Source organism: Gigantopelta aegis, chromosome 3, assembly GCF_016097555.1.
Source record: "Gigantopelta aegis isolate Gae_Host chromosome 3, Gae_host_genome, whole genome shotgun sequence".
In the NCBI taxonomy this organism is placed as follows: domain Eukaryota; kingdom Metazoa; phylum Mollusca; class Gastropoda; order Neomphalida; family Peltospiridae; genus Gigantopelta; species Gigantopelta aegis.
This window is the reverse complement of record NC_054701.1, coordinates 21,229,779-21,257,572: the sequence shown is the minus strand read 5'-3', so window position 1 is coordinate 21,257,572 and position 27,794 is coordinate 21,229,779. Positions and strand designations below refer to the sequence as shown.

At 35.9% G+C, this 27,794-nt stretch overlaps 1 protein-coding gene across 1 annotated transcript; it reads right to left on the bottom strand.

Annotated features, from left to right (window-relative positions):
• On the bottom strand, positions 1-27,774 carry LOC121367686 (zinc finger CCHC domain-containing protein 8-like). The gene is made up of 15 exons (XM_041492007.1): positions 27,435-27,774; positions 24,207-24,249; positions 22,460-22,522; positions 22,185-22,287; positions 21,672-21,752; positions 21,165-21,268; positions 18,311-18,388; positions 16,507-16,647; positions 15,681-15,752; positions 14,913-15,061; positions 13,513-13,566; positions 12,265-12,335; positions 11,563-11,646; positions 3,064-3,172; positions 1-2,620 (listed from the first exon to the last, which is right to left on the bottom strand). Exons 1-15 carry the CDS (start codon positions 27,757-27,759, stop codon positions 1,848-1,850), a joined length of 2,250 nt encoding a protein of 749 aa, XP_041347941.1. The 5' UTR covers positions 27,760-27,774; the 3' UTR covers positions 1-1,847.
• Between the last annotated feature and the right edge of the window lie 20 nt (positions 27,775-27,794).

The window sequence follows — 27,794 nt, the reverse complement described above, 5'->3', positions numbered from 1 at the left end:
AAATGTACAAGAATTTAATGGTCAATAAAAACAGATAAAATGTTTGCTAAGATAATGAATCTTTTAAGAAAAATAAAATCAACAGAAATGTTTATGTATGTTCAAAAGATGTCATATGCTGACCATGACAAACAAGACAAAAGTGATGGAAACACGTCTGCACCAATTATTGTTATTACTGAACAAGATGCCATGTTCTCGACCTGTTAATTATACTTTGGGTTAAAGACTCCACTTATGATTTGAGACTTGAACTAAATTCAAAAAGTATATTGGAGTTAAAAAAAAGAAAAAGGTCTAGTTACTCTGAGCATTTGTTGAGACGAGGCTTAATCAGGACCAAACCTTTTCTACAAGGTACAAAACAAATTACCATAAATTATCTTTTAAATTAATTAAAACCTGATTTTTTAAAAAGTAAAGCACTAAATAGCATTTATGACAGAACAAAAGTAATCCCATAAAGTAAGTCATTGAACATCCCTATCTCAGCCCTCCTTTAATCTCTACACAAGGCTTGCAAGCTTGATTATTATAGTCTGTCCCAGACTCCATGAACATTGTTTTTTTTATATAAATAATTTCAGTTTCATTTCACAGAAAAAGAAAAGTATAAACAATATGGAAATAACAAAAAAAAATCCACCCACTATTTTTGTGTGCAATTTAAAAAAAAGAAACAATCCATTCATAAATAGATTGTAACACAAACCAATGTAAGAAAACAACGTTCACTGCTGGGAAAGACTATAGTATAATTTGTTGTTTTTTTATAATGGAAAACTATCAATGTAAAAATATGTAGAAAAATTCCCGAGATGGGCAAAATGACACATCAAACAGAATTAAGTATCGCAAGTTATTATGCTAAAACATGTAATAAAATGTAATGTATTAACTAGGGCCGTATACTGATTAAGATACATTTATCAACTGATTTTATGAAAACGCCCAATAATTTCTGTACATGGATTTCAGCTTGCAGTAATAATAGTGACATATAAAATTTATTTAATTTTTGTTTTTAACGACAGTGACCCGAATTTGCTGCCATTGTTAAGATGTTTTGTTATGACAAAACTTTTAATAATTTCTGATTGTTCTACAGTTTGTAGTAACTGAAATTTCATTTTATTTTCCAGCACAAACACAAACATTAGGACAATTAGAAACAAACTGTATATACAAACATCAATATTTTAACAAGAAAATGTATGTAATATGTAATTTCAGAAATGTCTTAACAATGGCACCAAACAGGTCAGTCTCTTTAATTGGCATTACAAAAATACATTATTCACACCAGTGGCTGGAAACAGTAGATCAGTTATAAAGAAAAAGGAAAAATAAATTTAATATATATTCTCGACAACACATTTCAGCATGGAGAAATAACTGTTGTCTTGTCATAGGTCATCATACAAAAGTCTTTAAAATAATATTGTTTCAAGTTCAACTAAAAGCATTACTAGTTACAACAAAAAGTGCATCGCTTCTAATCACAATATTAATTTCTCAACAAGACCACACAATAAATAGGCCTACCTATCTCCAGTTATTCTTACATTTTGAATACCAATCAATGGCTGAATGCCTCCCAAGAGTTTTAATTTTTTTTTTTTAAGTTTTAATAGGCTGCCTTAAAGTTGAAAATGATTACTACACAAAGAATGGTTAGAAAACATCCACAATAGTTACATTAGTAATATTTATCTTCTTGGGCACTTGGATATAATAAAAACAGTTGACTGTCGAAAAATATCATACTTTGTTTTGCCCGTGTACAATATAGCTTGAAATCTGTAACTGAATTTCAGTACAATGTCTGGAAATCTCAAACCAAATTTCTACTTCTTTTTTTTCTGCATGATCTTCATCAAGCTATGTATCTTTTCGAAAGTGCCTGTAGAATCGGGCAGGTTTTGATACAACACGTGCTGTTCTACCCCTACACTAAACTTCTCTCTATCTGGCAACTTGTTGATACTTTTCTCCTTTACAACAATGGGCGTGCCGTAGTCTTTAGATATAGACCTAGATGACTGAACATGTATTGGTGTTTGCGGTGTGCTCAAATTCGCAGATGTTGGAGTACTTGAATTCTGTATATTACTGGATGGCGATGCACGTGAATTTTGTATGGATGGCAGGGTGGGTGAATTTTTGCCTGACAGCAATGAATTTGGAGATGACGCATTGCCAGCAATGTCACTGTTGTTGCTGTCGGGCTGGATATTCGACTCATCCTCCAAGTTACAGACATCTACAACGGCCATCTCAGGATCAGAATTCTCATCATCCAGGGCCTCCACTATCTTCTTGTACTGCTCTTCCAGAATCTCCAATGATGGACTCTCAGATCGAGCACTCTCTCGTGATGACATCCGTGAAGTGTGTCGCTTTGATGACGTCGGTAACGGTGGAAGTCCAGGGGGCGTATCAGGTGGTAGAGGGGGTGGGGTCATGTTAGCTGGAGTTGGATGATACATGGGTCTTGGGGAACTGGCAAAAGGTGTGGAAGGAGGTGTGCTGTCTGGGGGAGGGGGTTTTGAGGGAGGGGTATCAGGTGGTAATGGAGGAATGAACTCTCTTCCATTCCGAATCGATGGACCATCACTACCTGAAATAATAAAACTTAAGTTTTTTGGGGGGTCTTTCAAAATGAAATAATATAATATAGCTAAATTTCACACATGCAGAAATAACACAAATGGCTAAACTGAACAAAACAAAATAAATAAATAATACAACCTCAGGCAAACATTATTTCCCAATACATACCCAGGGCTCGCCCTGTACATGGCCAAATTAGCAAATTGCTAACTTTTATAAGAAGTGGTTACAACATTCAGTATTTCTCCAATAAAATGTTCTTTAAATCTGAATAATGTTCAAAGAAATGCTGTACATATGTCAAAACTGGCTAAAACAATTAGTAACACTGAGCACTGCATACCACCAATGTTATAGGCAGATAAAAGAATGTTTACATGCAACATTTAAAAACTGAGTCGTAATAGTTGCATTCAATTTGGTGCATAATACAATGTCATGATGTGTTACCTTCATCGTCGTCATCATCATCATCAAGTTCCATCTCGCCCTCCCTGTTCTCCAGCTTCTGCTTCTTTCTGTGGAATTCTTCTTCTGCGTCCTTTTTACGTTTCTTTATCTTTAAATCAAACATAATAATACATCTTAGTTTGAAAACAAACAAAACAGATCCTTCTGTCAATTCGCTCCACAATTGACCAAAATTGGAGAAAACTTAAGGTGTTTTCTCTATTATATATACATCACCTGTCCTCAACAAATGCATATTCCCCTAAGGATAGTAGTCTGGTTCGAACATCCTAAAAGCCAATGGGATGGCCTAGAATTCTTCTACTATGCACCCCTTCCTGCTCCGGTCACGTGACTGTAACTTCCATCTTTTTCCTTTGGTCATGTCATTCAGATGCACAGGAAGGGGTGCCCAGTAGAAGAATTTTAGGCCATCCCATTGGCTGATGGGATGTTAGAACCAGACTACTATGTATTTGTTGAGGACAGGTGATGTTGAAAAGAAATAATTGATCTGTCACTGGCTGTTGAGTATTTCTACATCCCTATTAAACTATTACCTCTGGTACTAGTTTCATTATCTTGTCAAAATGGCAACAACAGGTGTCATAGGTTGTTTAGTTGATTGTTTCAAAGTTGTTGTTTTTTTCAACATGGGAGTGACGAGGATGACTGATAGACCCAGTGATTTTCTACGATCGCGGAAAACGGGATGGATTTGTGGAATTCCCATTGTGAAACACAATTTACATTTAAAAACAGAATTATGATTTCCAGCGAAGTTTAAAAAACTATTGCCGGTTTACTATTGTCACACGCTGTAAAAACTGACCATTGGTCCTTGTGCAGTACTGTTGACACACACGTATTGTTGTATTTAATTTTACCAGCGAATGTTTTGTTAATGTTCGCGAACTATTTGATTGGTTCCCGATGTGGCCATTTGGTTTAACTTCAAGTGCATAAATCTTGATTGCTTAGTCTGTTACGCCTGTGTAGAAAGGAGTTTTGCCATCCTAAAGTTCAGCCAGCAAACGTTTTACTAATGTTTGCAAACTATTTGATTGCTTCCAGAAGTGGTACCGTATATTGCCATGTATTAGCCGACTCCTTGGTCTCGGAACCGGCATGACGTCACACGGCCTAGTTACCGATCATCCAGGTCTTTGGGGTTGAAGCAAAGCCTTAGTGATTACTGGTTTACATAGAATAAAGTTATCATATTAACTTTTTACATGTCTTACATATTGTCATTTATTTTCTGTAGCTAACACATAGTTGCAATATGTCTTATGTGTATTATAACAGCTTGGGTTGCCATATAAGAGAAACGAACAACGGGAATCTGAATTAGTATAATCTATATTTAGTACCGATGTGTTTCCGTGTACTTTGAATGTCGAGGGGACAGGGCAGGTTGGGCAGAATATAATTTTTGTTGATGCAATTTTCAGTTAAAATTATAAATTTTTACAATTTTGAAATGATAAAATAATTATTAATATAATAATTATGATGTGGGCTGCAAAATATATAATTTGTATTTATAATAAAATTTGTATGCATGATTAAGTTAATTATTTTTATGATTTAATAATTATTTTATTAACAATTAATATGTAATAACTAAACAATGGCAAAGTTGTTACTTTACAACTTCAAAATTGCAATAGTATTATTGTCATATCTTATTATATAGATGTAATGGCAACAGTTATAATGTTCCACTGAATACATTCTTTTATTCTTAAAACAAATTAGTTTTTTGAAATAATGAAATGCTTTTGTTTTTACAGATTGCAAAATTACCACATGATGTTGCCCTTCCTTACCGGTTGAATGCAGGCAAAAAAAAAAGAAGCAATAATGAAATATAGCCATCCTCAGACCTTGACATCTAGGGGGAGCAATATCTCTCTCTACTTACCCATCACACCTGAGATTAGTTCAAGGAGAATATTATAATATACAGTTCCCTTTGGCATGTGAATTTATATACATGTAGTATCAATATGGTAATATTTTAAATTGCCCCCCCCCCCCCCCCACCATAAACTACAATAGGGAGCAAATAATCGGTTCCCTCAGTTATTTTTATGTCGAGGTCTACAACCTGATAAAACATAAGTGTTACCTCGTCGAACAAACATGCAAATGTTTTAATAATAGGGTTTAACCTGGTATATTTAGTAATAAAACACAAAAACTTATCTGAGTAAATAATGGTTAATATATATATACTCTTCAAAAGAAGAAACGCAAAACCACATTGTCGTAACATTTGGAGAATTGATTTAATTATTGAATGGTGAGTCCGATAATTACCAAATGTTGCAGGATTGTTCACAATTCACTCTAGTCCATTGTGAGTAAGTGATAGGACACACCACCAAGGTCAAGGTCATCTGGAGTCAATGCCGGGTGTGGCCTCCGCGTGTGTTGACAACTGCCTGGCACCGCCTGCCCATTGAAGCAACCAGAGTACGGATGACGTCCCGGGGGATGGTGGCCCACTCGGCCTGCAAGGCTGCTGCCAGCTCGGGCAGGGTCTGGGGCTGTGGTTGTCACTGTCGGAGGCGTCGGTCCAACTCGTCCCATAGATGCTCAATTGGGTTCAAATCCGGAGATATCGATGGCCAAGGAAGGACATTAATGTTGTTGTTCTGTAGGAAAGCCATTGTGAGACGTGCTGTGTGAGGCCTGGCGTTGTCATGTTGGAACACTGCGTTGGCGTTGGCCATAACTGGAACGATGTGTGGCCGGAGGATCTGGTCAATGTAGCCCTGTGCATTCAGGTTGCCCTGCACGTGGACCAGGTCAGTTCTGCCAGTGTGTGAGATGGCTGCCCACACCATGACACTACCCCCGCCGAATCTGTCCACTTCCTGCACGCAGTTTGCCGCATAACGTTCACCACGACGCCTATACACGCGACATCTTCCATCATGACGTCGGAGCAGAAATCGGGACTCGTCACTGAACCACACCTGTCTCCATCGCAGTTGAGGCCATTGTCGATGAATCTGGCACCACTGCAGTCGGAGTCGACGGTGTTGTGGTGTTAAGATGACACCTCGAACTGGACGTCCGGCACGAATTCCTACCTCACGTAGGCGGTTCCGTACGGTCTGGTCGGATATCCTGCGCAAACCTGGTATTGCTGCGGCTGTGGAGGTGGCAGTAGTCAATCGTTCCCGAAGGTGGCGTACCCGGATGTAGCGGTCCTGCCCGGGGATAGTGACCCGTGGTCGACCGGATCTAGGGAGGTCACGTGTTGATCCATGTTGCTGGTAACGGTCCCACAGTCTGGAGATGGTGCTTGGGGACACATGGAATGCCCTGGCAACGGCCGTTCTGGATTCGCCTGCGTCTAGTCGGCCGATGGCATTGTTTCTCTGCGGTTCACTGAGACGTGGCATGTCCTGGATTGTCAACTGTCGGCCAGATACAGAGGCCAGGCAAGCGAACACCCTGCACTTTTATACTGTCGGTGTTCATGTTGCACGTGCAGACAACGCACGTGCAGTGGTGACATGGTTTGCACGTGGCTGCGTTTTTGCGAATATTCACATTTTGGAACTTTATTGTACAGTAGCTGCGTTTTATCGAATGTAACCGTGGAAATGTGTTTGGGACATGCAATGACCTTATATTCACAAAGCATATAACCCATTTGTACCCTTTTGCGTTTCTTTTTTTGAAGAGTATATGTAAAAAGGTAAGTCCTCTAACTTAAGCAAAATTTACAAATGTACCACAACCACCAAATTACATTGATCACAACAGAGTAGATTTTTATGTATTTTCAGATTTATGTACATGTGTGTGTGTATATATATACTACTCAAAAGAATTTAAGGGTCAAAAATTTATAACCAAATAAGTTTCAGAGTGTATTAGATTGATGATGTAAACTACACCAAAATTTAATTTATTGTTCCATATTTACAAAAAAACACAAATAAACGTCACTGTATACAAGAAAGTCACATGACATGCTGTCAAAGTTGAAGGTTGTCAAACATGGATTTTACACATTAGAACATTCGTTTAATAGTGTGTGAATCCACCCCTGGCGCGAATACACCCGACACATCGTTGCCTCATGCTGTTGATCAGACGTCTGAAGAACTCTTGGGGTATGGCCTGCCACTCTGTCATAAGAAGTTGACCCAGATCATGAAGGTTGGCCGGAGGGGCATGGTTATCCCGAACTCTCCTGCCTAATTCATCCCAGGCGTTCTCTATTGGGGACAAGTCAGGCGAATATGCTGGTCAATCCATCCTGGCGATACCTTGTTGTCTGAGAAAGTCCGTTACCACTCTGGCGTAGTGGGGTCTGGCATTGTCATCCTGCAGAACTGCCCCGCTGCCAATCTGCTGAAGGCCTGGGAGAACCAACGGCCGGATAATCTCATTCAGATAGCGGATTCCATTCAGATTGCCATCCACCACATAGAGGGGGGTCCTGTGGTGGATAGAGATGCCGCCCCACACCATGACGCTGCCACCACCGAACCGGTGACGTTGTCTAACGTTAACGTCAGCGAAGCACTCCCCAGGACGTCTGTAGACACGAACCCGACCGTCGTTGAACTGGAGACTAAACCTGGACTCATCAGTGAACATCACTCGACCCCACTGAACACGTTGCCACTGCAGATGAAGTGTGCACCAGTGATGTCTGGCCGTTCTGTGACGTCGTAGGAGTGGTGGTCGAACAGCCTGGCGACGGCAGCGTAGATTATTGGCTCTCAGACGATTGCGTATGGTTTGATCAGACACTCGAGTTCCAGTCGCAGTCTGCAGATTGTCACGTAATCGCCGTGCAGTGGTTGTGCGTTGACATAGAGCCATATTGGTGATGTAGCGGTCCTCTCTATTTGTAGTGCTTCGGGGTCTTCCCGAATGTGGACGATTTCGAACAGAATTCGTTGCTTGGTACCGTTGCCACAGTCGGCCAACGACACTCTGACTGACACCAAGTCTCAGAGCAACATTTCTTTGCATATTGCCATCCTGAAGCCAAGCAATAGCCCTTCCTCGATCTTCGATAGTCAGTTGACGTCGTACCATTGTCGAATTTGGAGTGTGCACCGTACACGAACGCAAGCTCCAATTATACGGAAATTCAGCATTGAGAACATAGAATACACATGCAAAGCGTGCAAATGAAGCGCTTTGTGAAAAAGCAAGTTATGGGCACTTAGCAGACCTTTCGCTTTCGCCCTAATTTACGTGCAAATGTAAGCATGTTTTCGCCATTAGAACTAGTCGACAGTGTCAATGACAGTGGATTTTAATTCATTTATGGGTTGCTTAGACCCACTTTCGTCAAAATGGAACAATACCATGCGTGACATTATGGTCTAGCTAATATAATTGACATTCAGAAAATAATGTCGAAAATATCGTCTGACCCTTAAATTCTTTTGAGTAGTATATATATATATATGTATATGTATATGTATATGTATATGTGTGTGTGTGTGTGTGTGTTTGTATATATATATATATACACACACACACACACACACACAAACAAAGGCACACACACATTATTTACCCTCTGCACCAAAGTAAATACTAAACACATGGAGGGGGGAAAACGACCTATATTTTCTTACTGCAGGCCTGCTGCAGACACATTTGCAAAAAAATAATAATAATAATAATAATAATAATTAAGGTTTAAACAAGAATTTAGGCCTATATTATAATTATTATATGTGTGTAATTTAGCAGTATAAACTTTTATTTTAAAATTAAAAAATAAATAAATAAGATGTAGTAGCTGTAGTATGGCAAAATAAATACAAGTATAGATAATATCCAAGCAACTAAGAGTAAATGAAAAATAAAAACCACACAAATTTAATGATAAAGGAATATACTCTTTATTCAAGAACTGGATGCATCGTTTTGTTGGGGGTGGGGGGGGGGGGGGGGGGGGGGTTTCATGGAAGAAGATGGAATTGTGTATTTTATTTACAGTATAATGTGGGATTTTTATCACTGCACATGCTTTAACCATTTTGTTTGCTAAATTAATCTCTGTTGGTGTCAACAAGCAACAACATTAAAGTCAACTTAGTCACATTCTGTGAGGGAAGCCATGGAATTCCATCAGGTTTGTCGTTTTAATGACCCTACCCACAAGCGGCGCCTAGTCTCTTTTGGAAATTTGTAAAACAATATTTTTTTTAACATGTTATGGTTTATGCAGCCAACTACACAACATGTTTTAGGCATCGTGACTGTTAACTGTTGTAAACGATCGACCAAAGTTGCCTCATTTCACTATCAAACCATACGTAACTAAGGAGAAGCTTCACCGCGTCACGTGATAAACAACGGCGGCCAGGGGTCGAAGTACCCGTATGTTCGGTTCCGAGAATAAGCCGACCTCTTAGTTTGACCCTAAATATCTAGTACAAAATCATTGGCCTTGTGTATAAGCCGAAGTCATCTTTTGTCCAGCTGTTTGTTGTATTGATTTCAATAATACTGTCAACAAATAGACTTGTGCTTTTCTTGTTCATTATATTTGTTTACAAACACGGTAATCGCGATCGCAATCAATCTGGCAATGCTAACATCTACCATGCCGTGAAAAATAATTTAGAACTGATAAAGCAATAAATAATTCAAGCTGTAACAACATATCACTGCATACAAGTAATTAATTTATTCACTGGACAGCAAAAAGTAAAATCGTTGAGACATGTTTAATCCCCCACCACATACACAGAAACAAAAGATTATGCGGTCCGTGACTGCAGCTGTTCAATGTATATAGTATGGTCATGTGACAAGTGGGAGTAATTATCGTCCTGAAATTCATGTTGTTTTTTTAGTCGGTAATGTTAATAATGAGCTTAATTTATTTATGGCATTACTTTAGTTTAATGCACCCTCCCAACAAAAAAATAATATTAGAAATATAATACTTGTTTGAAGAAAAAACAATGTTTTGTATCTTAAATTTGCTATATGAAAGACTGGTCCCAGCACAGGTCAAACAAAGATGGCGAACAGTTGGAAAGAATGCGTTTTTACCATTGAAATGACAATAAAACAAGTAATTTCATCAAACTTATAATGCATTCAAGAACAAAAAACTGCATAATATTGCGTGATGGGGTGTTTTATTTATACTGTGCACAAATTATTGTTACATAATCTGTGAAAGGCTAAGGGTCTGAGCAAAATTTATAAGTCACGGTTGGGAGTATTTTCGATTGGAATTGTATGCTCCAATTTGTTGCCTCCGTGTATAAGCCGACTCTGTTCTTTGGAAAGTGTTTCTAGACTTCAAAAGTCAGCTAATGCACGGCAATATATGGTAATTCGGTTTACTGTGTAGCATAAAAATCAGTTTAGCGAACATTAGCGACAAGCTGTTCACTGAACTTACGCCAGGAGCAAGTTCAGCCAACTGTCTGTTGCTAACGCTTGCCTTGGGAAACTGATTTTTATGCTACACATTAAATCAAATGACGACTTCGGGAACCAGTCAAAATAGTTTGCAAACGTTTAGCAAAAAATGACTGGCTGAAGGTAGGAATGTTACTTTATTTCTGCATTAGCATGCACACATTACACACTGTCAAAGCGGTGATAAAAATAAATGTTTGCTATTTGTCAACCCTGAGCCCCTTTGATTAAAACAGTGTACTTAGTTGTTGGACAATTATGCTTTATACAATTGTTATAATTATGACTTTTCTCCTGATGCTATTTTTTGCTACTAACGTGTAAGGACAAATAGCAAGGCATTATTACCGTATTGCTTGCTATGAAGTTGGTTGGTTGTTGAAGTCATTACAATTATAATATGTACCACAAGAATCACGAATAAGTAACATTCCCTACTTTAATTTGTCTCAACTTGTGTTAGTTAAATTGTTAATTACATATTGTATTCTGAAACGAAAACAAAACAAAATTAACAAAAATCACTGGGTCTACACTGATCTAGGCTACTATTTTGTTAACATTGTCATTGCTTTTATAAAATTTAATTAATAAAATTCAAATAGTTACTGGTACAATGCTATTTTGACACCAGTCTTTTTAGCACAAGAAAGGAAAATATCAGAAAAGTACATCCTTTAAAATGAAGGAAAAATATCAGTACAAAACATTTACAAAAATCAAAGCTAGATAAGAAATGAATTAGAAAACTGCACTCATTATGCAATAGTAAATTAATATTCTCTATTATCTAAAATACAAACACGTATCCCAAGCACTAAGACTGTAATAACTGACATCATTCTCCAGCCAATGCACCATGACTGGCAGACCAAAGGCTGTGGTATGTGCTATCCTGCCTGTCATATGGTGCATAAAAAAGATCAATTGTTACTAATGGAAAAATGTAGCGGGTGTCCTCTCTAAGGCTATATATCAAATTACCAAATGTTTGACATCCAATAGCTGATGATTAATAAATCAATGTGCTCTAGTGGTGCCGTTAAACAAAACAAACTTTACCTCGTTCATCTCTGCAGTCTGTGCCTGGAGCGTTCGCTTGAGCTGATGGGTCTGGAGTGCTGGCATGTCATACAAATCATGGTCCTGTTAAACAGAGAAATCAATAACACATCTTCCAAATTGTGGAGATTTGATCACAAACACCACTTATAGCTCATCAATGATTCAATGTAATCCATACGGGCTTTACAGACTAAATGACATGGCATGGAATGGGGCAATTGTTTTTATGTGCCCACCTCCCACAAAGTATGATGAAATGTCAAATCAAAATACAACACTTTAAGTAAAAGTTTGTATGTACACCACTAGTAGTCGTGTATATTAATACAATATATTTAAAAAGACAGTGTCACAGTGGCTGATCCAAGGTGGGGACCACGGGTCCCAACCCAAAAATATATTTAAGTGCCTCTGTTTTTCTTCTTCTTTATTGGGTTGCCCTTTTACGAGTTGGCCCTTTCCCCCCTTATTCCCCACCCCCTCAATATTTTCTGAATCAGACTCTGTGTCAGTTGAAAGGATTTGAAACTTCTGCAATGACTCGCACAGCATTTGACATTCCAGAACCGTAATCACTTTGTCACTGGTACATTTCAAAAATGAGAGCCCAAATGACCATAATTAAGAATGTGTACTGTCCAATACTTGGTTCAAAGTCACAGTTTTGTAAACATTACAATAGCTAAACTTAATACTTACATCAATTGTACCCTTTGGAACCTCTACGGTAAAGCCTGGGTATTCAATAATCTTCTCAAGATCTAGAGCGACTGAAACAAAAAGTAAAAACATGTATAAAGTTTGTTTTGTTTAACGACATCACTGGAGCACATTGATTAATTAATCATCGGCTATTGGATGTCAAAATATTTGGTAATTCTGACATGTAGTCATCAGAGGAAACCTGCTACATTTTTCCTAATGCAACAAGGGATCTTTTATATGTACTTTTCCAGACAGGAAAGCATATACCAGGGCCTTTATCTCCAGCTGTGGCGCACTGGTTGGAACGAGAAAAACCCCAATCAGTTCTATGGATCCACCGAGGTGGTTCGATCCTGCGAAGCAAGCACCTCAAGCGAGCACTGAACCGACTGAGATAAATCCTGCCCTAAGAATGTATAAATAAGCAAGAAATGCTTTCCATTAATACACCTTAAAGGAATGCAAATAATGTAAATGAATGCTGTTCAACACATTGTGTCAACAATAATTTGCAACCACTCCACATTTCATGTTAATAATGTCAACACATTTTTTTACCATTAGATTGGAAACTGTTTAGGAGATTAAGCACCCTATGTTTTTTCCCAGACTGGTTTTTGTAACTAGTTGTAACTGAATGCGATACAATAGGATAGGATGGAAACCAGTCAAATTGACACAGAGTGTTTGTCATCCTGAACACCCAAGTGGAGACATTGATTTTAAAGCTCAAATGATCAAAGCAGTCAACAATCAAAAGTACAGTATCCATACTACTAATATATTCAGGTATGTATTTAAAAGATTGTGAAATTTGCTTTTGATTTAGTCTAAGAAATAAAATATTGCGACTTTTAATCCAGTCTACCTACTATATTCAGGTATCTATTATAAGAGTTTATGAAATTTTTATTTGATTTATTCTGAGAAATAAAATATTGCAATTTTTAAACCATACTACCTACTATATTCAGGTATATATTTTTAAGAGTTTGTGAAAAATTTGTATTTGATTTATTCTAAGAATTAAAATAATGCAATTTTTAAAACAATCTGCCTACTATATTATAGTGTATTATAAGAGATTGCAAAATTTGTATTTAACTTGGTCAAAGAAATACAATATTGCATTCTTTAAACCAGTCTAAATATTATATACAGGTATTGTATTTAAGAGATCGTGAAAAATGTGTATTTGATATATTCTAAGAAGTAAAATAACACAATTTTAAACCAGTCTACCTGCGGCTGCAGAATCATCACAGTCACCCGAGCCACTCCCACTCTCAGTGCTTTCTGAAATCAGAATAACAGTCAAAATAAATAAAGTTTGTTTTGTTTAATGACACAACTAGAGCACATTGATTTATTAATCATCGGCTATTGGATGTCAGACATATAGTCATTTTGACACAGTTATAAAGAAGAAACCTGCTATATTTTTTCATTAGTAGCAAGGAATCTTTTATATGCACCATCCAACAGACAGACATACCACAGCCTTTGATATGCCAGTCGTGGTGCACCGGCTGGAATGAGAAATAGCTCAATGGGCCTACCGACGGGCATCAGACGTGCGCTTTACCACATAAACACACAGACAGATGAAAATCAATACACAATACTCTTTTAAAAAGGGCACCATGAAAAATAATTATTAAAATATATAACTTGTTTTTATGTGCCATGAATAAATATGAAAAAAAAGGTTCTATTTATTTATCCACATTTTGTTAATTGGCTGTCAAATATATTAATACACCTGTATTTTGTCGAGCATACAAACTCTACTGTTCAGTATTCCACTTGCCCTTCTAAAAGTGTATATCAATAGTGTCTTTTGTATAAAAGAAATAATGTTATCAACATTTTTTGTCTGTTTTAAAAAGGGTGAGCTGGCATTAGCCTCTTCCCTCTTAGTGTTTCCCCACCCCCCCCCCACCACCCCCCCCCCCCCCCCCCCCCCCCCCCACCCCCCCCCCCCCCCCCCCCCCCCCCCCCCAAATCTGGACTTTAAAAAAAAGAAGACAATTCTCCATTACCAATTATTCTAAAAAATAAAAAAAATTCTCACATCTCACATACAAATATATTCGAGTTCCAAACATGTATTCTGTTGATTCCAAACTTTGGACATTTTTACAACAGGGTTCTTAAACTTGAAAAAACCCATAAAATTCAAAAACATTTTCAGAACATGAAATGTTCAATCAATGGATGTTTTTATAACAAAATGTTTGAATTTAGATATGTTATGAGGACAACAAAAGTAAAGGAGGAGAACAAAATAAATCACCAAATTGTTTTTATCAAAATTTTCAGGACACAATAAAATTTAATGCTTTTTCCAGGACATTCCAGGCTTGGATTTTAAAATCACACAATTCAAGGGCATTCCAGGGTTTCCAGGACGCATAAGAACCCTGTAAAAACTACAAACCTCAAGATACTAAGTTGATATTTTGAATTTAATGGGAATTTTCCATTTTTGACAGAGTTATGGCCCTTGAACTTACATTCGAAAATTTGTGAGTCTCGACATTGGATTGTTTAAAATACTATTTTAAAATTTAATAATATCTATCAAGTAAGCAATTGGCCACAATCATTACTACAATACAACAAGGCTGAAATGCACTTGCCTTTTCCATGCTTGTCGAAAATAACCAGTCCGGATGTGTCCATCTGCGCCTCAGCAAGCCAGCCTGGCGGGTATCCCAGCATTCTCATGCGGTAAATGTAGGATGGCAGCTGGTTTGAGGCCAAGCCTAGTGCTTCTCGGAGGTCATCACTGAAACAAATCATTATAAATGTTTACAGTTTTACACCACACACACTGATGTCCATGGGTAACAAAGCTGTAATGTACCTATAGGTTTATTTCGTTAACATTTCTAATGAATAATGCATATATACAAAGGCAACATTTTATCTTCATAAGGAATTATAGATCTACTAATAAATAGAGGGGGATTTTCAGCCATCAAGATAAAATTAAAATGGAATATCTCATTTTGTGAAAGAATGTTTTATGTTGATGTGTACATTAAGCTTGCTTACCTTTAGATATAGAACTTAACATCTGAACATGTGCCACTTAGGAACAGAGTAAAACTTCAACTTCACATAAGAATATAAACATTTAAATTTATGATGATCACACAATATTTAATCTCTGTTTCAATGTTGTGTTTCTAAAAACCTTCCTGTCATTCATCAGTCTTATCCAAATGTCTTGACTGATTTGACAAGTAATTTCTTTGTTAAACTTCAGGTATATCTGTAAACCCATGAGAGAATTTCAGTTCATTTACATGTTTGAAACAATCAGTGGCTTATTAAATATTCAAATATTGTTTTAAATCACATTTTATTCAGTGTTCAACAGAAATACATTTTTGATTACTGACCTTATGTGACCAGGTTTGTAACGTGAAAACCGAAAACTGTCATCGTCAGAATCAACATGGTATCGACTAGAACTGAAATCAACATAGGTAACCGTGTTATAAATTCATATAACATACAATACCTTTTTCATTGTACATGCATCTAACTTGAGGTGAGTTACATACATTAGTTAACAAGTCATAAGAATAAAACAAAACTTCTAAATATTTTACAATAAAAGACAATAACTAGATTCCCCCCCCCCCCCCCATTTTAGACCAAAAAGAAAGGTTTAATTATCTTTAGTCTGAATAAAAACACAGTAACTGAGTATCAGACAATATTAAAGAGAAAATGTCCATGAAATTATTTCTGTATTATGCATATATTTAAAAAAAAAAATGAAATGGGAAATACTACATGTACATGAGTGGCCACTAAATACCATTTATGTTGTTGTTCTAAAACGTATCTGACGAGTTGGACATGCTTCTAAACAACGTGTTGTAAGATAGATGGTATCTATCAGACACAAATTCAATATTCTATTGCTTACATGTCTTCAAAAAAGTTTTAAAATAAATTTTAAAATGTTTTTTAACTAAAATCTATTTATGGCTCTAGTACTTGTAGTTAACTTATATGTCACAGAAAAATCTATTTCAGGTTAACCTAAACATCACAAAGTAATAGATTTCAATTGTGCTTTTTTCATTCTTTAAATTTTTATCACACATATGTGTGTTACTAGTATGTGTTATAAAAAATAATGAATGATGTTCTCACCAATCGAGACATCACCATAGTAACAAGTACACCACAAACAAATAAATAATCATCACATACCCAGACTTTCCTCCTGGGAATTTCTGACTCTTGGCTATATTGAACTCATTCTTTTTCTGACTAATCCTCCGCTGGTCTCGGGGCATCTGACATTCATTCAGCATGTGCTCACCTCCACAGTTCCAGCATTCTTGTTTCGGTCTTAACAAACAAACAGTGTAATAATGAAACACAATACAACATGAGCAAATACAATACATTGTAGGTACAAGTATAAATTTTAAAAAAAGAACAGTAGTACAGTAACATAATGGAAGAACTAAATTTAGAGCTTTGCTGTGTAACAATTTTTAGAACAACACTTTTAAAACAAGATTCCACTGTGATACAGATGTCCTGCTGGGTGGATGGTAATTCAAACTGCAGTCTACTCATCTCCTCATGTAATGATTTCTAGAACATCCCAAACAAAATTCCACTGTGATACAGATGTCCTGCTGGGTGGATGGTAATTCAAACTGCAGTCTACTCATCTCCTCATGTAATGATTTCTAGAACATCCCAAACAAGATTCCACTGTGATACAGATGTCCTGCTTGGTGGATGGTAATTCAAAATGCAGTCTACTCATCTCCTCATGCAATGATTTCTAGAACATCCCAAACAAGATTTCACAACTATACTGCTGGGTGGATGGTAATTCAAAATGCGGTCTACCCATCTCATGTAATAATTACTAGAACATCCCAAACAAGATTTCACAACTATACTGCTGGGTGGATGGTAATTCAAAATGCGGTCTACCCATCTCATGTAATAATTACTAGAACATCCCAAACAAGATTTCACAACTATACTGCTGGGTGGATGGTAATTCAAAATGCGGTCTACCCATCTCATGTAATAATTACTAGAACATCCCAAACAAGATTTCACAACTATACTGCTGGGTGGATGGTAATTCAAAATGCGGTCTACCCATCTCATGTAATAATTACTAGAACATCCTCATCAAGACAGACCTCACTATTTAAGGGGATTATCACTCTCCCCACCATTCCTCCGAGACTAGTTCAAGAAGAGTAATTTTAGCTGATGGGTGGATGGTTATTCAAAATATTGTCTACCCATCTCTCAGAGTAACAATTTCAAGAAATAACTCTAACACAAGATTCTACTGTGATACAGTTGTACTAATGGGTGGATGGTAATCCAGAATACTGTCTACCCATCTCTCTCCGAGTAATAATTTCAAGAAATAACCCTAACACAAGATTCGACTGTGATCAGATTTTGTACTAATGGGTCATTAAAATACCATCTACCCATCTCTGTGTAATAATTTCTAGAAATAACCCTAACACAAGATTCGACTGTGATCAGATTTTGTACTAATGGGTCATTAAAATACCATCTACCCATCTCTGTGTAATAATTTCTAGAAATAACCCTAACACAAGATTCGACTGTGATCAGACTTTGTACTAATGGGTCATTAAAATACCATCTACCCATCTCTGTGTAATAATTTCTAGAAATAACCCTAACACAAGATTCGACTGTGATCAGACTTTGTACTAATGGGTCATTAAAATACCATCTACCCATCTCTGTGTAATAATTTCTAGAAATAACCCTAACACAAGATTCGACTGTGATCAGACTTTGTACTAATGGGTCATTAAAATACCATCTACCCATCTATCTTTGTAATAATTTCTAGAAATAAACCTAACACAAGATTCCACTGGGATACAGGTGTACTGATGAGTAAACCAAAACAGTGTTTACCCATCTCATTAAGTAATACCATCTAAAGCATGCTCAACAAGACCCCACTGTGATATTGTGGTACTTAACATACTTTTGCTGTCTTTTCTGGGCCTGTTTCTCCATCTCCTCCTCGTCTATGGGAAGTGGATCTTTTAACTCCTGGATATAACTGACAGATTCAGGAAACACTCACAGATCATTTAGTGTGGCAATACTTCGAAAAGAGCCTTCAATTCAAAGTATCCATTAACAGAGTGAACTGTCAAATAGTTCCAAAACACTGGTTAAACCATGCAATGAATAAAATAGTTTATTATTTAGAAAAGAAATATACAATAGAATCTCGTTGGCTTGACCTCGGAAGGGTCGAATGCACAACGCTTGAACCCAAAACGAAGTCCAGAGTTTTTTGTTCGGTAAACCTTCGCTCGAACTAAATTATCGGTCCCATCTGTGTTAATGCATGTAGCTATATTTCCCTCTAACTGGTGATCCATCAAATATCAAACAGTAAACCACCAAAAAGGCCTAACAATTGATGCGCTTGCTCAGTTGGTTATTACAACCTTTGGATTAATTATTTAGGCGGAACGAACTATAGAAAGAAAGAAAAAAAAGTTTTATTTAATGATGCAGTCATAGATGAATCGGGAAATCGCAACAATAGCCATACAATCCTTTCGTTACCACACTTGTCATGTTGTTTGTTAAGCAGCTATTGGTAATGTTCTTTCAAGTACAGCTAGTGTTACTGTAACTGTTAGATGAACCGTGATACCAATCAAACACTTAGTGCACAAATGGGCCTCAGCATAAAGTGTTACTTTGAACACAACTACATTTCTGGAAAGTGGACAGTGCTGCGTTTGTTATTGTTTAAATATTCAAATTGATTAGTAATAAATTCATGTAAATACAGATTACAAATTTGCCATTTATTTATTTTATTTCAGTGCACTTAAGTGTATTACACAATTTGTATTTAATTCAACTTTCTAACTGATGTTGACTGAATGGTTCGGTTGAACTACATGATGGGTCGAGCACTTTCTCGAGCACAGACAGGGTTCGAACCAACGGGATTAAACTGTATATATATATTTAGTATGTTTATTCAGTTAAACAGAGGATAAGTCAGATATACTTATACAGGGCTTGTATGAATGATGCTTCTGCATAGAGGCTTCAATTAATGAGTAACTTATAAAATGGTGCTAATTTGAAAACGTTTTCGTATGAATATTAAGTTGTTATACAAAATATTCCACTATATTTGTATGCATACCCACAAGTATCTTAATTCAGCATTTCTGAACATCAAATAAAAAACTGACGGTCATGAATTTCAGTCATCAAATAAAGTAAAAAATCTAAATTAATCCGGTGACAATATTCAGTGAACTACATGTGTACATGTATCTCAACATGTAGCTGTCACGCCAACACCTCAAACATAATGGAAAATTTTAGTTTGTTTTGTTTAGAGTACATTGATTTATTAATCATTGGCTACTGAATGTCAAAACATTTGGTAATTTTGACATATAGTCTTAAAAAACGAAACCCGCTACATTTTTCCATTAGTAGCAGTGGATCTTTTATATGCACCATCCCACAGACAGGATGGCACATACCTCAGCCTTTGATATACCAGTCATGGTGCACTGGCTGCATAATAGAAAAGAGTCACATAGAACTAGTCATGTTCCAATGATCAATTATAATCAAAACATGATCTAACTGATTTTGTAATCGAAAGTTGATCGGTTGGTGCCAACCACTTATAAGCAATGAAAGAAAGAAATGTTTTATTTAACGACGCACTCAACACATTTTATTTACGGTTATATGGCGTCAGGCATATGGTTAAGGACCACACAGATTTTGAGAGGAAACCTGCTGTCGCCACTACATGGGCTACTCTTCCGATTAGCAGCAAGGGATCTTTTATTTGCGCTTCCCACAGGCAGGATAGCACAAACCATGGCCTTTGTTGAACCAGTTATGGATCACTGGTCGGTGCAAGTGGTTTACACCTATCCATTGAGCCTTGCGGAGCACTCACTCAGGGTTTGGAGTCAGTATCTGGATTAAAAATCCCATGCCTCAACTGGGATCCGAACCTAGTACCTACCAGCCTGTAGACCGATGGCCTGTCACGACGCCACCGAGGCCGGTATATAAGCAATGAGGCATAGTAAAAAAAGTTGTTTGGTTCCAACCATCCCTAGATTTTATGTGCCGATCCTAAACTTTTTTTTATCTTTTTCTTTTTATCAGTTTTTTTCGACTCTAAAAACAGCAACTGCAGAGAGATGCCACGAGTTCTGTCACTGAGATCTCGCTACCAAAAGACCCGGAATACTTTGTGCGATTTTACATATAATGTTTCAGCTTCTGAGGAGTTCTGAATGAAAAGCTTCTGATATTGAGATTCATTCGGAACTTCCGAATTGGCCGAAGTGTAGTATTAGACTTGGGTGGTGTTTACATTACCGATTGTGGTTAGACTAGGTTTGGAAATGTTTTTCTTTGTCTAGAAAATAATTAATCTTTCTGATTATAGTATGTATTGTCAATTGCACTGTAACACAAAGAAAAGAGCTTTTAAAATATTAATCTGGAATATTATTCGGCAAATATTAATGGCTCGAAAAGGGGAATTTCTCTTCTTTTTTTTAAATAAAAAGTTTTCCTACCTACCTACCCTAGTTGTTTTTGGCATGTAACAGGAACCAAACTTTTTTTTTTACTTGGCCTGATTTGATGATGAAATTCCAACTGATTCCCAACACTATATATAACCTAATTATAATATAAATATTACGGTACAATATGGGGGAATATTTCAACACCATTTTTGTGTCCTGACTTTGTTAAATATAATACACTAAAGAATCTATAAGAATGTGCGTGTTCAGGACTACTAACATGAGAAAGGATACTAAGGCACTTCCCAACTGGGGGTGAGAGACGGTTCATAATTAACCAATGGCCATCCAATCGAGTCAATCATGAAATTAACATGAAAATGTGCTTGTCCAATGATCTAAAATAAAATAAACATATTACATGAAAAATAAACAAAAATATAAATACTACAGCCTAATATTTTAATAATAAAATTAACATGAAAATGCACATGTCCAATGATTTCAAATTAAAATAAAAACACAACAACCACAACAAAAATATAAATATTACAGCGATGGGTCAAATGTGGCATGTCCAAATAACATGATCATCTATTGAAATAAAGAATAAAATATATTGCCAGTATGTTTTGTTTGTCATACCTGCATCTTCATCTGCCATAATACATCAAACTTAGATAAATGGTCTTGGAGTCTAAGATATTTTTCTACACCTGTATCGACTGTTCAGTGGAGACAAAGGCACATAAATGTATTCCGAGTTAGACATACAGGTATTAATAATTAACATGTACTCACGGCATGAGATTTCCACATTCGATCCGTTCGCATACTGATTGGCAAGTCTGAATTAATATCAACACAAGTTGGTGTGCTTGGCTGGGAGGGTAAAAAAAATGACAGTATTAAAACATAAAAAATTAACTACATTAAACAGAATGCTTATGTATTAACTGTTCAAAAGGCAAAAAAGTGGGTAGGGCTCATCCTCCACACTGGTGGCCATTTGTTAATTTCGACATGTACTATTAGTAAATTAGAGTCTTTTACCGTATGTATTATATGTAAATTACATTATAGACAGTGAAATTTGACAACAAAAAGCATTATATGACACATACTTCCTCTACACATCCCCTTACACCCAAACAGAAAACTTTCAGTTTTGGTAATAATATATTGTATCTGTTTCATCAATTCCCTCATGAATTATCATAGCATTATAATTATAAATTTATTGAGTTATTAACAATTGGATCCGCACATTAGTTTTCATCAATTGCCAAAAATCAATTAGAGAAAATAGTTTACCTTTAAAAACAGCTCTGGCAACTTTTCCATGGCATGCATCTTTTCTAACTCCTCCTTTTCTAAAAGATGTCTGATAAAATTTTCAATTGAACATCGATGTTTTCTAAAATTCAAAAGTCAGTGAGAAAATGATGATCAAACTGATTTTTTTTTTTTTTAATTTTAAAAATTAATACAATGAACAGCATCAAAAAATAAATTAAAATAATACAAATATATAATAAAGTTTGGAATATTTAAGTTTTAAAAACTTATTAAATTTGAATCAATATTACCTTGCAAATGAATTATTGTGAAATATGATCTGGACACCTGGGCTCTGCTCATCAGGAACGTGTCTAAAAAGAAATTAGTTCAAGAACAATTTATAAATCATAGTCACATGATGCTAACAAGCTACAATAATAAAAAAAATAGTTGTAATTGTCTGAACATACATTTACATGTAGGTGTAGTTTTAACACAAGACAAATGGTGAAAACACAAACCATCTCCTTAACTTCTTTTGACTGTACATTTTTAAAAAGATATTACTGTATACATGTATTTAGTGAAACCCCTCAAAACAGGAACCTCTGTAAACCAGAATTCCTTTAAAACCAGAGGTTTGGCACTCCCTTTTTAAATATCAGTACAAATCATAACCGCTTACCTTTTAAAACCAGACGTTTTACTTAGTCTAGAAAGGTTTCACTGTGACAGTGAAAGAGGAAACGTGTCGATACCACAAATAGGTAAATAAATGTATGCTACACACCACAACTGTTACTATACATTTACCTGTGTCTAGGAGACGGGTTGGAATGGGACAAAAGCAACAGATCCATCAAAGAGATCAATCCTATGACCTATAACATCACAGACAAGAGCTCTACCTGAATATTTATGAATGCCAAATGGATTGGATTGGAAATAATTTAATGTGCATGCTCAGAGCAAGCTGTTGTAGCATTTGCTGGTGTACAAATGTACACGTAGTTCTGGCATGGGTTTGGGATGGAAAAGAAGTGGCTCGCATGCTCAAACGGTCAAGCACAAGGAAGTTAGGCAGCCTAATGCAAAGAACAGAAGAGTATGTACATTTTTTCTTCTTTTCTGAATTGGAGTTAGAAATGGTCCCTTTAGGGAGTTAGATCTAGTAAGGAATATTATGAAAGAAATGTTTTATTTAACAACGCACTCAACACATTTTTTATTTACATTTATATGGTGTCAAACATATGGTTAAGGACCACACAGATAATGGAGAGAGGAAACTCGCTGTCGCCACTTCATGGGCTACTCTTTTTGATTAGCAGCAAGGGATATTTTATATGCCCCATCCCAGACAGGGTAGTACATACCATGGCCTTTGATATACCAGTCGTGGTGCACTGACCGGAACAAGAAATAGCCCAATGGGCCCACCGACTGGGATCGATCCCAGACCGACCGCACAACGAGCAAGCACTTACCACTGGGCTAAGTCCCACCCCGAATATTATGAATGCAAATTACAAAAACTAGTTTAACAAGCATTTTGAGAGTACATGTACTTCTAAAGCAATACATGTCCTCTTTCCAACCCAAAATGTTTTTGTGTCTCCTAAATTCGCCATGAAAGTCAAACTTTGGAAAATTAATATATATATATATATATTAATGTCTGTAGACAGATGATAGTAAGAGAACTGCTGTATAAAATTTGTCAAAGTGCATGAAATGCTGTGTAGAGTTCAATTTTAAGACATTTCAAACCCATAACCACCTAGTAGTGGCACTTATTGTTTGTTTTGTTTTTATTATGTTCCCTCAAATTATTTTCACCTAAAGAAAATTTAATTGTATGATCTTAATGTAATTCTAATTTATACATGCATTTGATTCTTGAAATATTAAAAATATACACAATATTGCAGAGCTCTGTACTTAAAGGCCATTTTAAGGCTTTTAAAGTTACAATAAAAGTACTTACATGGACATGTATAATAATTATAATAATAATAATAATAATAATAATAGTAAAACAAAATATATTATTACCTTGTTGAATCAATAAGCTTGGCAAACCTCAAAAATTTATTACCTAATTTTTGTCAAGGAAGTCTTTATTAAAAGAAAAAAACAAAACAAAACAAACAAATAAACAAATGTATGTACATATAAGTGTTTTTTGGGTATGGTCAACAGTTTTTCATTTATTTTAGTTAAAATATGTTAAATGTACACCAAATGGGCTAATATAGTGTTTCTCAAACCAAAACATACATGTTGGCGCATTTAAAAATTTTATTTCTGGGAGTAAACTTTAAGGGGTTGGAACAGGAAAAAGAAAGAAAAAAATGTTTTATTTTAACGACGCACTCAACATATTTTATTTACGGTTATATGTGTTGGAACAGGATGCTCCTATCTTTTTCGAGGATGCCAATACAAATTAGGCCTAATAAAAAATATGTTTCAGGTCTCATCCTTGAAAAAAATAGGGTAGGTTTTTTTTTTTAAATAGAACCAAACCGAGAAACCGTAATCAGCTGAGGTGTTCCAAATCTAGTTTGCTAATTGCAAAAAATTAGGGAACATGAAATTTAATTTTTTTTGTATCTTTCCTTAAATCATTTCAGTGTGGCCTAAAAAAATATGTGTGTGTGTTTCCGAAAACCCCAACACATCCTAATTTTTTGTAGTGCCGGATATTTTGAAAAGCCCCCCCCGCTTCCAAAAATATCCATTACTGAAAAAATTAGATAGGTTGGGAAACCCGGAAACACACACACATATTTTTTTCATCATGAATTGGCTAGATTACATTGTGAAAAAATACATATTAGATATGTATTCTGAATTTGTTTCCATTAGCAAAACTTAGATGGGAAAAACCAAATCAGAGAATGCGTCCATTGAGAGGCTTCAAGGCTATGACCCAAGCACATCTGGTAAGCACTGTACCGACTGGTAAAACGTACCTCAGAAATCATTATGGACCATCAACAAACAATTCAGGTGCAGTACAGATCTATGTTCTTTCCAAAAATGAAGTCAACTCATCAGAATTTGCATCCACATTTGGCTAGTGGACTAGTATTTCCGAGTTTCAGTTCGGAAATACTGAACAATTTTTAAAATGGCTAATATGAAACATGCTACAGTTCCCTCTAAAGACTGTCTCCTTAACTGACCGACAGGTACATTATGTATGTCACAACCTACAGGTAGTTACCAAGGGAGCAGGTCAACTTGCCCCAAAACCACTCACCGTAGTGACTAGTTAACTCCCTCCACCTATGTAGTCAAGTCACTCCCAAAAGTTACAAACTCACCCCAGTGTTTAATCAACTCGGCCGAGTCATGTCAGCACTTTGACCAATCTGATTAAAATTAGCTCTACTAGGTCTAGCCAGTAGATCTAACAGCATTGCGTGGACTCCCATGTCCAGGTGACATTTCATCTATAAATAACAATTTAAATATCAACCAATTATACTTCGCCTATAGCGTTATTCGGGAACATACAAATTTTAAAAATATCGGGCGAGACTATTTATGCAATAGGCGAACATGCTGGTCTATTTCAACATTGAAAAAAAACAGGGGGAAAAGTGCAGTAATAAACTTTGGATTGTATACTAGTATAAACTGATTTTATGGCTATACCATAACAGGTTTTTTTCGTCTTTAAACAAATTTTATATAAAATTTTATGTTGCAATTAGTTTCCGGCATACTTCATAATTTACCCGAATTATTTCGTATACGCTCAGCATTATCCTGAATGTTATCAAATTCTTTTTAAATCACTGGCATGATTTTGCAAGTAAGGTTTTGATTGGTCAAATGAAAGGTCAACTGGACATGAGCTCCAACGGGCTGCTGTTAGATCCACATGTAATAGTAGAGCTAATTTTAATTAGATTGCACTTTGACTTGCACGTGCAATTTTTAAGTAGCCCAATTTAAAACCTTTTTTTTTTAATTTAGTATACTTGGCATAGGAGATCAGTTTCAATGGGCATACGTAACTCGGTTCTAAAGTATATTAATGTTTATAAAGAGGTACTTGTTATGCAAATAGCTAGCTTTTTATTACTATTTCTATCGTTCAAATGAACACTAAATTGGCTGTTATGTAGCAAATTTATGTATTTTTCCATTTCTGTTTGCCGAAATATTTTGTGGATTAGAATACAGCCAGAACATTACATTTTGGACATTCCAAAATAATTCACTGAAATGACTGCGTGAAATTTTCGCTGCCAGGTGGGTGACTCATTGACTTGCCCTACGCTATTTTCAGTGAATTTGCTCCATCACTTCGTAAACTAATCAAGACTTTACTTTGTTTTAAATAACATAATTAACAATGGTGGACTTTATTGTTAATATTTTCACATTTGTGTCAAATTACAGATTTGTATTATTATTCTATATACCACTCCTTATCTATCATATTTAATTTAAAGTGGAGGTGGGAATTTCTGACAAATTTCTATTAATTTGTTCTCTTGATTCGAAGAAGACATAAATATTAATTAAAATATGAAACTGTGTTGCCACTTTTAAATCATGTGATCTGTGCTTTGATGTGTTTTCATTGGTCAGTTGGTAAATTCAGCTCAGTGAGATTTTTGCCACATATATATACTATTAGTATTATACATACTACATAGCATTTCTGTCAATATCTGTGCTTGATTTTGCTGCATGTGCCATGTTTGCTATGGCTATTTCAGACCCACCAGGTTACCATAGCATGGTAAAATTGGGAGGGGGATTGTTTTCTAGTCAAGTTTAGTCCCTTAATTTTACTTTTTATGATACATTTATTTACAATTATTTTACAAGTGACCATTAAAAATAACTTTGTTGCTCTTAAAATTGTTTATTAAAATTTATTTTTGACTGCTGCCATATTTGAGGAAAGTATTGTGAATAAATGGAACTACAGGCCAAAATTTAAATATAGAAAATCAAATCCAAAACCAAAACAATTAATTGTACTATCCAAAAACACTGGATCAGACATTTAGAGTTTATGGAAATTATCATTTACATGTACCGTGTCGGTAAAATCACGGAACTGAAATTGTGTTTCCCATGATTATTATATCAAGTATGATTATTCAACAAAAATACTACATAATAAAACAATTTCCGATGGGTTTCCATGATCACAAGGCACGGAACCGAAAAAGTGTTTCCCATGAAATTTGAAATCCTATATCATATATGGCCTGCTGTTTGCATTTACAAAGACCTCACACAAAAGGATACGTTCATATTGAAGCTTGAAATTTGTAGTATTCTGCTCAGTGTTCTTTGTAACAGAGTCTGTTTTGTCTTGGGTCTTTTTCAAGACATTTGAGACGGGGACATCCTTTTGAACTTCGCACACACTTTCACTTTCACAATTGGGGTATGTATTAGTCTCATTGTCGTCACTACCAGACGATGAACTGGAATCGGAATCAGCAGTATTAAGTACGACCTTCGCATCATTTCTCGGAATTTCATCTTGCCTAATAAATGTGCCGTGTGCCTCTCTCGTCTTGTCAAATTCTTCAAAAAGACTGGAATCGCCAAAAATATCAGCCGCCATATTTGTTTCCTTCTTGTGTGTAATCCTCCTTTTGG

Coding starts and splice junctions, on each gene's coding strand:
- LOC121367686 (XM_041492007.1), bottom strand. CDS start 27,759: ATGGCGGCTGATATTTTTGGCGATTCCAGTCTTTTTGAAGAATTTGAC. Junction 24,250..27,434: donor TTTCAAGCTTCAATATGAAC/GTATCCTTTTGT, acceptor GACAAAAATTAG/GTAATAAATTTTTGAGGTTT. Junction 12,336..13,512: donor TGATGATTCTGCAGCCGCAG/GTAGACTGGTTT, acceptor TTTTTGTTTCAG/TCGCTCTAGATCTTGAGAAG.